Source organism: Aethalodelphis obliquidens, unplaced genomic scaffold, assembly GCF_003676395.1.
Source record: "Aethalodelphis obliquidens isolate GAN/ISIS:26980383/991018 unplaced genomic scaffold, ASM367639v1 scaffold63, whole genome shotgun sequence".
In the NCBI taxonomy this organism is placed as follows: domain Eukaryota; kingdom Metazoa; phylum Chordata; class Mammalia; order Artiodactyla; family Delphinidae; genus Aethalodelphis; species Aethalodelphis obliquidens.
Genome location: NW_020838007.1, coordinates 2,038,004 through 2,050,310, shown reverse-complemented (window position 1 = coordinate 2,050,310; position 12,307 = coordinate 2,038,004). Strand labels below are relative to the sequence as shown.

Genomic DNA, 12,307 nt, shown 5'->3' with positions numbered 1-12,307 from the left:
TTTACCTTTATCAGACACAGACATATATGCAGTTTTTAGAAAACAGGCTTCATGTGTACATATGCACATTTATTCCTTATTGGGGTGGTTGTAGATTCCCACGCAGCTGAGATCCTCTGTACACTTTGCCCAGTTTCTCCCAGGGGTGACGTTTTGCAAAGCTGCAGTCTGATGTCACAATGATGTTGACAGACCCCACCTGCCTCACTCAGAGCCCACTCTTACTTGTAGCGTTCATCTGTGTGGGGTGGCTGCTGAGTCCCACACAGCTTTGCACCTGTGAGGGTTCATGTATCCACAGCAGTCAAGACCAAATGGTTCGAACACCTTTACAACCATACCCACCTCCCTCCCACGCCCCTCCAGCTTGTATACATATTTATGTGGTTTGCTTTGGTTTTGGTTAGCATTTTTTTAAGTTGTGACAAAGTAAACCATAACATAAAATTTACCATCTTAACCATCTTTTAAGTGTATAATTCAGTAGTGTTCTGTATGTTCACATTGTTGTGCAGCCAATCTCCACACCTGTTCATCATGCAAAACTGAAACTCTGTCCCCATTAAGCAGTAACTCCCCAGTTCCCCCTCCCCCAGCCCCTGGCACCACCATCTACTTCCTGTCTCTATGAATTTGACTCCTCTAGGGACTTCATATAAGTGGAATCATACAGTATTTGTGCTTCTGTGACTGGCTTATGCAAATTAACATAATGTCTTCACGGTTCATCCATGTTGTAGCTTGTGTCAGAATTTTTCCTTTTTATTGCTGAATAATATTCCATTGTGTGGACGTACCACATTTTATTTATCCATCATCCATTGATGGACATGAGGTTACTTCCACCTCTTAGATGTTGTGAATAAAGCTGCTATGAATGTGGGTGTACAAATATCTCTTCAAGACCCTGCTTTCAATTCCTTTGGGTGTAAACCCAGAAGTGGAATTGCTGGATCACAGGTAATTCTATTTTTAATTTTTTGAGGAACTGCCATACTGGTTTCCACAGCAGCTGCACCATTTTTCATTCCCACCAGCAGAGTACAGAGTTCCAATTTCTCCACATCCCCACCAGCACTTGTTATTTTTACTTTACTTTTCTTTTTTTGTTTTTTTTGTATTGAGTTTTAGGAGTTCTTTATATATTCTGGACATTAATTCCTTATCTGATATGTAATTTGCCAGTATTTTCTGTGGGTTGCCTTTTTATCCTGTTGATAGTATCCTTTGATGGGCAAAAGTTTTCAAGAAATCCAGTTTGTCTATTTTTTCTCTTAATGCCTGTGCCTTTGCTATCATATCTAAAAAAATCATTGCCAAATCCAATGTTATGAAGCTTTTTCCCTGTTTTGTTCTAAGAATTTTTATAGTGTTAGGTTCAACCTTTGGGTCTTTGATCCATTTTGAGTTAATTTTTGTAGATGGCGTTAGGTAAGGGTCCAGGCTTATTCTTCTGCATGTGGATATTCAGTTTTCCTTGAACCACTTGTTGAAGAGACTGTCCTTTGCTGTATTGAATGGCCTTGGCAGCCTTTTTGAAAATCTGTATTCTATTTCATTGGTCTGTGTGTCTTCATGCCAGTAACACACTCTTTTGATTACTATAACTTCGTAGTAAATTTTTTTTTTTTTTTTTTTTTGCGGTACACAGGCCTCTCACTGTTGTGGCCTCTCCCGTTGGCGGAGCACAGGCTCCGGACGCGCAGGCTCAGCGGCCATGGCTCACGGGCCCAGCCGCTCCGCAGCATGTGGGATCTTCCTGGACCCGGGCACGAACCCGTGTCCCCTGCATCGGCAGGCGGACGCTCAACCACTGCACCATCAGGGAAGCCCCGTAGTAAATTTTGAAATCAGCCAAGTGTAAGACCTCCCACTTTGTTCTTTTTCAGAATTTGTTTGGCTATTTGGAGTCCCTTGAGATTCTATATGAATTTTAGGATGGGTTTTCTGTTTTTGCCCCCCCCCCCAAAAAAAGTCATTGCAGTTCTGACAGGGATTGCATTAAATCCGTACAGCTTTGGATGTTACTGACATCTTAACAATATTAAGTCTTCGATTCATGAAGATGGGCTGTTTTTCCATTTATTTGTGTTTCTGTTGGTTGTCTCGGCACTGTTTTCTAGTTTTCACGTACAAGTCTTTGACCTTTGTTAAGTTTACTTCTAAGTATTTTTTTCTTTTCGATTCTATTTTAAATAGAATTGTTTTGTTTCTTTTGGATTTTCACTGTTAATGTGTAGAAATGCAGCTGATGTTTGTTGATTTTGTATCCTTCAGCTCTACTAAATTTGTTTATTTTGTGGAATCTTTAGGGTTTTTTACACATAAGATCATGTCTTTTGCACCCACCTTATATTTTAATATTGTTTTGTAACTTCTTTTTCACTTAATAAATGTTTCAAACATTTTCCCATGTTTCACGTCTAATTACAAATTTACCAAAATTTGTTAGAACCAAGTATTATTGGGTCATATGGGCACAGCACACAGTGAATGGAGGCCTCGCCCTCCCCAAACTCCTCGCGAGCACGATGCACTAAGGGACTTCCAGTCAGTTCTGCCCCGTGAGCCGTCAGAGTGTAAAGGCCAGAGGCCCTCTGGCTGCATAGCAGGCAGCTGGCCTGTCTGCCCTCCGTGCTTCCTCCCACTTCTCCCCGCCAGCACTCCGCTCCTCTGGGAAGCTCCCTGAAGCCAGGAAGGAGGATTCTATCTGAGCGCCCTGGCTAAAACCCAGCTTCTGTAACTCACTCTTTTCTGCCCGATGACGAGCATCTGTACTGCAGTCCTCAGATCAGCACACACAGACAGGAGAGTGTGGAAGCGGGGTGCTCTGTGTGCGCTGAGGAGGGGTCCCCAAAGGTGTCAAGGAGGGGCGACCTGGAAGCAGAGCTGAGGAGAATGGGTTGGTGGGTGTCAGGGGAGAGAGTGCTGGGTGCTGACAGCTCTAAGGGTCCAGGGAGTGTGTTAATTTAACTTTTGTCTCTGTCTCTGTACAAAGAGGAGCTGAACACTGGAGGGGGTTGGGAGCTCATCTTTGTCCTTGTGCTGGGCCACATGGAAAGTTCTCGAACTAGTCCAGCCACAACATCCCTTCCCTCAGCTCCACCGCCAAGAGCCCTTTAGAAAAAGGAGGACATGTGAGCCACTGCTCTCCTTGGGGCTGGAAGGTCCACTGCCTTAGCGGGTGGACAGCCAGCACCATGCCGGTGGCCTCCTCTAGGTCCACTTTTGTGTGTCCCCGGGGCGCATCACTGCAAGAGGAGACAGTTATGCCAGCCACGCCCCTCACTGGGGTGCACCCTGATCTCAGAAACAGACGTGAGACTTAGGCCTCAGAAGCATGTGACTCGGCATCTTAATGCGTCTTGCAAGGTGCTGGTCAGGGTGACTGTGGCCTCCCCATTTTGTAGATTAGGAAACTGCAGAGGAAGATTAAGTAACTTACTCGAGGCTGTGGAGCTGGTGAGCAGCAGGACTGAGGATCCAACCCATGGGCGCTTACTGCCCAAGCCCAGGCCTGTTCCCAACCCCCATTTCTGGCATCCCACTGCCCTCCAGCTTAGCAATTCCCTCTCCATCTGAACAGCTAATGCCCTTGCCCCAGAGTGGCAGTTGGGAAGGTCTGCACTCCTTGGTGGCACCCTGCCTGTCTGTCTGGCTCCCTCCCCACTCTGCCCATGCTGCACTGCACAGTGGCAGGTCGGACCCATTCTTGATTCCATGCCACATCCCCTCGTCTTGGGGGTCCCCTCACCCACTCTTTCACTGACTTCTCAACCTTGGGGACTTGGGGCAGTTGTGATTTCTGCAGGAAGACCCCAGGATGAGTTAGGTGGCTCCCCACCCGTGCAGACCTCTGTCACTGGACTTAGCTGTGAGGTTCATGTTGTCTACGTTTTGGCGCTCCCTGGGCAGGACCAGGCTTCTGTATCTTTACTTTCTGTCTGCTTAGCCCAGTGTCAGCTCCTAGGATGGGCTGTGATTGGTACCTGTGCAGTGGAGCCCTTGGGCTCTGTATGTTCTTGGGGGGTCAGGCTGGCCCGTGACTTGTAGGCAAGTGACTTTGATGCTGCGCTCCAGGAGGGAATACAGACTTCAGGAGCTAACCAGCACCCCGGGGGCTGGTGGATGCTCCTCACTGGTGGCCACTTAAGACTGATGCTGGCTGAGCTGGAACTTTCTTGGTTAAGATGATAAATGGTCAGATTGGGTTGGCTTAAGCAGAACAGTGAATGAACTGGCATCTTGGGTTATCTCGTGTATAACAAACCACCCCCAAACTTGCTGGCTTAAAACAACGGCTTTATTATCGTTTGTGATGCTGCTCTTGGCAGGGCTCGGTGGGGCCAGCTCATCCCAGCTCCTCACGGGCTCTACTGGGGCAGCTTGAGCAGCCCGGGGCTGGAACAGCTCACCAGGGGCCCCGGGGCCTGGCCTTGAGGCCCACTTCTCACTCCGTGTGGCCAGCTGGGGCCTCGTCTCAGCAGGATGGTCTCAGCGGAGTTGGACTTCTTACATGGCAGCAGGCTCTCTCCAGAGGGCAGATGTTGAATGAAGCTTCCTTGCAAGCCCGCCACACATTCTGTTAGTTAAAGGCGTCCAGGGCCAGCCCAAATTCAGGGGGCGGGGTGCACACAGGCTCAAAGAGCCGAGGAGTCCAGGGCGATGCTCGGAGCAGCAGGCCCGGTCCTGCACGCTCACGCTTACACTCTCGCCCGCCTTCCCTCTGGCTCACTAGCCCTCATTTCTCCCCTCTGGGCTTTGCGGGGATGGGTGTCCCCCAGGCAGGTAGTTTACTCCTTGGGCTTTGGGGCCAGATACCTGGCCTCTACCAGGCAGCTGTGTGGCCTTGGGCAACTTTCCAGACCTCTCTGCATGCCTCCGTTTCCCCCTTGTGGTGAAATGAGTGAGGGAAGGCCCCGGGCCATGCTGCCTGCTGGTTTGAGAAAAGCCCGGGAGCAGTGGGGGGCCGGGGAGCAGTGGGGCTGGCCCTGGAAAGGCAGCGCCCCTCGGACGGACCCCCGCGTGGCCCTGGCCCTGGAGGAAGGCACGGCCGGGTCGCAGCCCCTGCCCCTGGAGACACCTGCTCTTCTGAGTTTCACGAGGCCTTAGCGGTGCCAGCTGCTCCCTGTCCCCTGGCGTCCAGCAGGGCCCCACCAGGTCTCGGCGCTGGGTGGCTGGGCCCATGGCCCCACTCGTCCTTTCTCTTTCTCACAGCGCAGGTGGCAGGAAACCACCTTCACAACGGCTTCCCTCCAGCCACTCAGCCTGTGGGGAAAGGGTGGCACGTTCCCAGCAGCACATGTGGGACTCTGGTGTCATTGGTGGCAGCCACTTGGCCTAGGAGGGCGCAGGTGTCCCCGCCTGCCTGAGTGTGCGCCCTTCAGGTCCTCTCCGCCGTGCTCTCTGCACCTGCCTTCCTGGGCCCCCCAGGGGATGGTTTCTGGGCTCTTTTCTTGAAGGTTAAGGGGGAACTGTTAGGGTCTGGCCTGCAGAGGAAGAGCTCTGGCGGGTCGGCTGCTCTGCGCTGGAGAGAGTGCGGCTGTGTCGGGGCTCGTCCCACGTACCCCGGGAACAAGTGCTCACAGTGGCCTGGGACTGAGTTTCCTGTGTGCGGGGGATGGCTTTGAACACACTGCGTGTGCTCAAGACTGGTCGGCAGCTGCTGGGCTGAACTTGACCTGTCACTGTAGAGCTCTGGCTCAGGGACCGGGGCCTGTTGTAGAGGCTTTGCTGTTGAAGTGACTGCCCTGCTACTGGAGACGCAGTAGGGCGTTTGCATTTCGCGCCTCTGCTTGCTGATAGCCCTGCACCGCTGCTTCCCCCAGGACCGCATAATGACCAATAGAGGGAGGAGGCACTTCCCTGGTCTTGTGGAAGCTCACTCTCAGCTTGACAGTGGGGGTGGGCCCTCCAGAAGAAGGTGGGGTGAGCTGGGTGCCGCCTGGGGCCACGCTGGCCTTTTGGTGCCAGCACTTGATCTTCCGTGCTCTCATGGGAGCCCTGGCAGGACTTTCAGCTCTCAAGCAGCCACCGCTGGCCCTGCCCAACCCGCACTTGCTGCCACGTGATTCCAGAGCTCGTGACCCTCATGCTAGTGTCCATGCCACCACCTCTTGGGTGACAGAGAAAGCATCCTCAACTAAGAGACCCCTTGGCAACAGCCCTTTGTATCAATGACCACTGATGTCCAGTTCGTTGTCAAGTGTCTCATTTGTCCCTGAGCAAATATTTCTGAGCCACCTTCCCAAGGCCCAGGCCAGAAGCTGAAGGAGGCCAGGGAGCTGGACAAACACCCACTGGGCACAGGCATAGTCTGCTGTGGCGCTTTTGCCAGCCAGGTCTGCCCAGCTGGCTATCCAGCTTCATGGGCCCCTGGTGGGGGACTGGGCCCGTGTTGTACCACAGTCCTTCCCCCGCAGGGACTGACTGTCTGATTGACCACACCATGGGGCCATCCCTGGAGGCTCAGCTGGAGGAGACATTGAGAAGGCGACTCTCCATGGACGTCAATGCAGCAAGAACACACGGGGTGGGGGGGCTTTTGGGAGCAGGGTCACGACAAGGGAGGCGGTGCCTATGCATTGCAGCCACTGGTCCTGCGCAGCTGTCAGATGGCCAGGCAGAAGAGCCAGGCTACCTGTGTCCCAGCTGCAGCCAAGTACAAATCCCTGGGTGGGGAGATGGCTGAGGTGCAGCCCCTGTGACTCAGGGCTCTTGTCCCCAGTAGCTCGTGGTCTTTCCAAATATGTACACCTGGCAGGTGGTGGGCTTTCGTCCAGTGGACCTCAGTGTAAGTGCCGGGGTCTGCGGGCTCAGTCCCGCAGTGACAGGATGCTTTGTCCCACTTTCAGACTTTAAGCTATTCGATGTCCCTTGGAAAGTCTTTTAACTCACAGGTGATTTATTGGTAGCCTGTTTTTTCCCCTAGGAGCAGTGATTAGGGGCGTTACATGAATAACCAATATTTTAAATGTTTGAGCTTGCTGCTATTTTCCAATGAATAAAAGCCAAGAGAGATGTCATGTGTTTTTTTTCTTTGTTTCCAGGCAAGCCAATTTTTTCAGTTGATATTCACCCTGACGGGACCAAGTTCGCAACTGGAGGACAAGGTATGTTCACAGGTAGTGGAGGGAGCGCTCACAGCCCTGCGCCTCACCCCATGTCTCCTGATGCCCAGGAGCTGGGAGGAGGGAGAGGGCCTGCTGCTCATCAGCATGGATGTGCTAGGTCACATCTAAGCCCTTTGTGGCTCTGGCATACTCTCTGTAACTACTTTGGCAGCAGATTCCTGCTGACTAGGTTCATATTACAATCAGTCTGCATCCCCACCTTACTGAGCATGGGGAGTGGCCGGTGGTCCTGTGGACAAAGCCCCAGCCCCAGAGGCAAGGTCTCTGGTAGCATTTGCTCACCTTGAAAAAGGGAGGAGGTGGCTAAATTATGAAGTTAGTCATGTAGTCATGAAGCTTATTTTTCTGGGCTCAAAAGAATTCAACTGTGTCACTCAGGAGCTCTGGACTTAGCTGGGGGGCCGGAGTTTTGTCCTTGTCCACGAGAGGGGGCGCACCTTCCCGCCCGACTTGGCACAGTGAGGTCTTGGGAGCTGTTGAGGAAATATTTTTACCTACTGGCCAAGAGGCCATTTCAAGTGTGCTTTATGGTAATTCTGACATGTCCATTTCTAGGCACTTACTAGTTTTTGCCTTCTGTAACAGAAAGTTAGTGAGAGGTTGCCCTTTTTTAGTTATCAGTAATGGAAAACATTACTAAAATGCATAGATGTATATTTTTAGCAGAGTACTACTTCTGCTTATGACCACAGGAACCTCAAATGCCCTCTTTTAGTTGACCTCCCATCTGTAGGTGATGGCAAAGGGCAGGTAAGGTGGTAACGATCCTTTCCCTGTGTTGAGGGCACATTTCAGGCTTGGTTCTCAAAAGTGTCCAGTCAGCTGTGGGAACAGCAGTGGACCCCAAGCAGCACCTAGAGGGGAGGGGAGGTTGCGGGGGTGCCTGTGCACAGCTTCTTTGGGTTCCATATGAGGGGTCTGGGTTCTGGGTGGGCACGAGGACCTCCTAGGGGCCCCTGGTGGACCTGTGTTAGAGACCAGGCCAGAGTTCAGTGCAGACCCAGGCTGGCCTCAGCCTCCTACTGAGCCCACTGCCTCCAGTCCCCAGCGGCACTTGTTTTTGTTCACCTTCCCTGTGACACATAATAGTAACTCAGATCCTGCTGATCTATCAGCCCTGACTTCTGACAGCTAGGTGAGGGCGGGTCACAGGCTCCTATTGCCACTCCTGACACATTGAGTTGTTTCTGCTCCTTCTTTCCAGGACAGGATTCTGGGAAGGTTGTAATCTGGAATATGTCTCCAGTCCTCCAGGAGGATGACGAGAAGGATGAAAATGTCCCCAAGATGCTTTGCCAGATGGACAATCACTTAGGTATTACAGGGTGGCCCTTTGCAGGCTTTGCGTGTTGGCACAGTGCCCAAGGTTAGCACGTGTGTTTGTAATTAGAGAGATAAGGCCCGTGCGGCGGTAGCTCCCCTCGGCCTGCTGTCTGAAGGCACAGATGTTGGCTGCACACCTGGGTGAGTTATTCAGCAGAAGACTCGGCCTGCCCACAGAACCATCTTTGGACAGTCTGCAGGTACCTCTGGTGATTTCCTGCTCATGAGTCGTTACTGCCTGATTCCATGGGGCTTTGGGGCCAGCGACCTGGAAGCAGTAGGGTTCCGGGGAAGGGTGCACAAAAGACAGCTCACCAAATGTCTCAGATGGCTGCCGTGTCACTTGGGGCCCTTTGCCAGGCCCTTGTGGCCACTGGACAGTGTTGTAGTTTCCTTTCCTGCTGTAGTGCCTTAGTTTCCTGCCCTTGAGCATCAGGCTCTGGTTTCCAACCTAGCTGCCCACTGAGATGCTCCACTATCAGTTATGCCCCCTCCCTGTGTGCTATGTGTTCCTGCTCTCCCGACACACCCCTTGGCGTCCTCCACCCCAGAACACAAGGTGCCCGCAGGCCACGTGTGGACCACATCTTGGATAATGTCCCTTCTGCTGTGGGGCTCCAGAGGCTCTTGACCCATCAGGGCCAACAGGGATTTCTCCTGGCCTTAGTTTATAAGTGCAGGACCAGTCTACCTGCAGTGTTGACAAGTTTGGAAAAAGAGCTGGTAGGTGGCTTGAAGTCAAAGTTTTATGCTCTACCAAGCTGCTCCCCTGAAAGTTCTGGGAAAGGCATCTTGGCCTTTTTAGTACATGCCCTCATTTTGAGAATTATCCCTACTCAGAAATACATCTCATCATTCGACAGCCCTGAGATTTAGTTACTTACCAGTTTTCATGGAAAGAAGCCTTCTCCTATTGACTGTTTGATTAAGCACTAATGCTTCTCAGATGACGTAGCATTTCCCCTCCAGACTTTGCTCTGGTATTTGTTCTTACAGCACAAGTAGGTTGGTGCGTGAACTGAATTTTTCTTCTGGGGCTCTCACACAGTAGGTACCTTGAGTAGATCAGATAGATTAGATTTTGTAAACCCTCTGCATCTTGCCAAACTGCACAAAGCAAATGAGCGTGGCGACTGGATTTTCATCACCCTATTTTTTTTTTCTTCCCAGCATGTGTGAACTGTGTGCGGTGGTCAAACAGTGGGATGTATTTAGCTTCTGGGGGAGATGACAAACTGATTATGGTGTGGAAGCGGGCTACGTAAGCATCATTTTCTTTACTTCACATTTTATTTTTAGAAGCTTCTTTGCTGGTCTTTATCACAGTCGCTTTCCCCACCCTGGCCCTGAGGTCTCCAGAGCTCTGACTCGATGAGTACCAGGAAGCACATGTAGGCAGGGGCAGCCGGGGCCTGACCAGGGCAGTGGGTGGCCACCTACCTGCCTGTGGACCTGCTCAGCACTCCTCACAGGGCTGCAGGGTTTCACCTGAAAAAGAAGGGCTCGTCCCTTCGAGGGCTGACATTGATGGCTTCATTTGTTTTGTCCTTCAAGTGAAATTTCCTAACACACAAGGTGCTCTGATGGGATCTGGGGTGGGGGATCTAGAGCGTGCCCTCTTGCCATTCACCTCGTTTTCTGTCAGCTTTACCTGGGGCTCCCAGGAGCCCCACCTTCCCCGAAAGCCCCTGCTCTGCACCCACAATGAACTGACCATCTCCTGGAGTCTCCTAGGGTGGGTCCTGGGCCTTTGGGGCCAGCCAGGCTGGGGACCAGACCCCACCCTCCTGCTCAGCCAGAGTGTCCCCAAGGCTGTGGCTTGGCGAGCAGAGGCGCACTGTCTCCTTCAGCCCAGCCAGCTGCCTCCGCGAGCCCTTCCTGTAGGTTTGAAAGAATTCTGCAGGAGCTAAGGGTGTTAACAGAGCCTCTGGGGGTCCGAGGTGTTGGTGCCATGTCTGCAGGGCTCCATGACTGCTCAAGGCCCAGGAGCGAGCACCCCAGTTCCAGTGCTTTCCCTGCCCCAGTATTCAGGCAGAGGCGTTCAAGTCCTTACAGGAGGGCTTGAAAAATAGTGTTGCTTCTGCTGCTTTAGCCAACATAAATAACGTATTTAGTATACAGTTTGGAAAATTGAAGAGAAAAAAATCATAATCCCACCATCTAAAGGAAGCCACAGTTAATATTTTTGTATTTTTCACGTGTGTCTTTCTGGTCCATTTTCCAGCATAGGTGATGTATGGTATCGTGTTGTATATGACATTCTGGGACCTGTTGCCTTCACTTAATTCTATCCCACGGACGTTTTCCCAAGATTGGTGTAGGCCGTGTAGCGTTCCATCCAGTGAACAGATCATAATTTGCCCAGTCAGCCCCCATTGTTCACCCGTTTGGCACTCGCCAGCCGCTGTCTGTCTGCTTTGTCTCTGCGTTGCCCGGAAGTCCCCGGTTGCCCTTCTGACTCCTCTCTCACACAGGTACATCGGCCCCAGCACCGTGTTCGGCTCCAGTGGCAAGCTTGCCAACGTGGAGCAGTGGCGATGTGTCTCCATCCTGCGGAGTCACTCAGGCGGTGAGTGGGCTGCCCATGGGGTGGGCGCCCCGGCGGTGGCCGAGAGCAGCAGCGGCACCTCCACGGCCCCTGTGGACTGTGGGTCCTTAGAGCAGCCCTGTGTCTGGGCCACCCCTCCCCTCCCCGCTGCCTGCCTCCAGCTGCGTCAGTGTCCCCACTCCTGCCCTCATGGGCTGTATGTTTATATCTTTAATGTAGAACTCCCCACGTTCCGCTGTTTATCCTGGGAACTGAGTCACTACCTCCATCAGTGGATCGCTAAGTCCGTAAGCGCACTTTCTTTATTCCACAGAAACCCGCACACGGGGGCCCACTGGAAAGCTTTTTACTTGACTTTGAGAGTGTTTGCAAAGTGTTTTAAATAGGCTTGGTATGGAAAGAAACTCATTTTTCAGATTTGGACTGAAGTTGACAGCACTTGGTCAGATGCCAGGGATACCAGAGTCAGTGCAATTCAGTCTTCCTCAGAGAACCTGCGGTCTAGCCGGGAATAGCTGGGAGGGTGTGCCAGGCAGGGGCCAGCAGAAGCCAGAAAGGCTTGGTGCCAGTGGTGAGGTGGCAGCATGTAACCCCGCTGGACGTGTACTGCACGGCAGCAAGCGGCGCGGGGTGGGGCTGGCTAAGTGTGTGAGGGCAGGTCATGGAAGGCTTGTGCTCCTGCTAATGAGGGTGCCCTTTGTCATGGAGGCCTGAGAGGGGGATCATCTGACAGCCCTACGGAAAACAAGGCAGTTTCAGGGGTTCAGATGAAAACTGCAAGGGCCCAAACTAGGCCTGTGATCATTGAGAGAGAGGAAGAGATTGACCTGGGGACTTTGAAGGGCTGAGCAAAGGGAGGCATGAGGGAGACCCCTAGCTGGGTGCCTGGGGAGCCAGCGGTATCCTCTGCTGAGACCATACGACCATGGGTTTATGGGGCCGGATGCCAGTTCAGTGCAGGATGTGCTGGGTTTGGGGGGTGTCCCGAGCTGGTTGGAATTGAGCCTGCCACTCGGGGGCTGGGGGGGCGGAGATGGGGCAGGAGAGAATCAGCTATGGTCCAGTCTGTGCTCAACACCCACTCTGCAGATGACACTTTAAAGGTGAACAGACCCACCTCTTAGAGACCACAAATTGAGTCCACATCTTTGAAAGCTGATAGTGTAACATTGTGTTATCTTTGATAACAGTAAAAATTTGTAACTTACCCTAACTTGCTGGCAGGTGCTCACAGTGGAGTCTAGTTGGGCTTCTCTGGAACTTGGACAAGGTATCCATGAGGTTATCCAAGTGGGGTGGGGCC

General features: G+C 52.2%; 1 protein-coding gene across 4 annotated transcripts in view; it reads left to right on the top strand.

The window, feature by feature from the left end:
• Positions 1-7,050: 7,050 nt before the first annotated feature.
• HIRA (histone cell cycle regulator) overlaps positions 7,051-12,307 on the top strand; it is a 58,053-nt gene continuing 52,796 nt past the window's right edge. For 2 of the 4 annotated variants that reach the window (XM_027088721.1, XM_027088720.1), the window contains exons 1-4: positions 7,051-7,112; positions 8,338-8,448; positions 9,627-9,717; positions 10,931-11,025. In XM_027088721.1, coding sequence (XP_026944522.1) covers positions 8,370-8,448; positions 9,627-9,717; positions 10,931-11,025 — 265 coding nt within the window. In that variant the 5' untranslated portion in view covers positions 7,051-7,112; positions 8,338-8,369. Of the gene's footprint in view, positions 7,113-8,335; positions 8,449-8,523; positions 8,657-9,626; positions 9,718-10,930; positions 11,026-11,223; positions 11,292-12,307 lie in introns of those variants that run through there. The other 2 variants (XM_027088723.1, XM_027088722.1) reach the window with 2 other exon arrangements.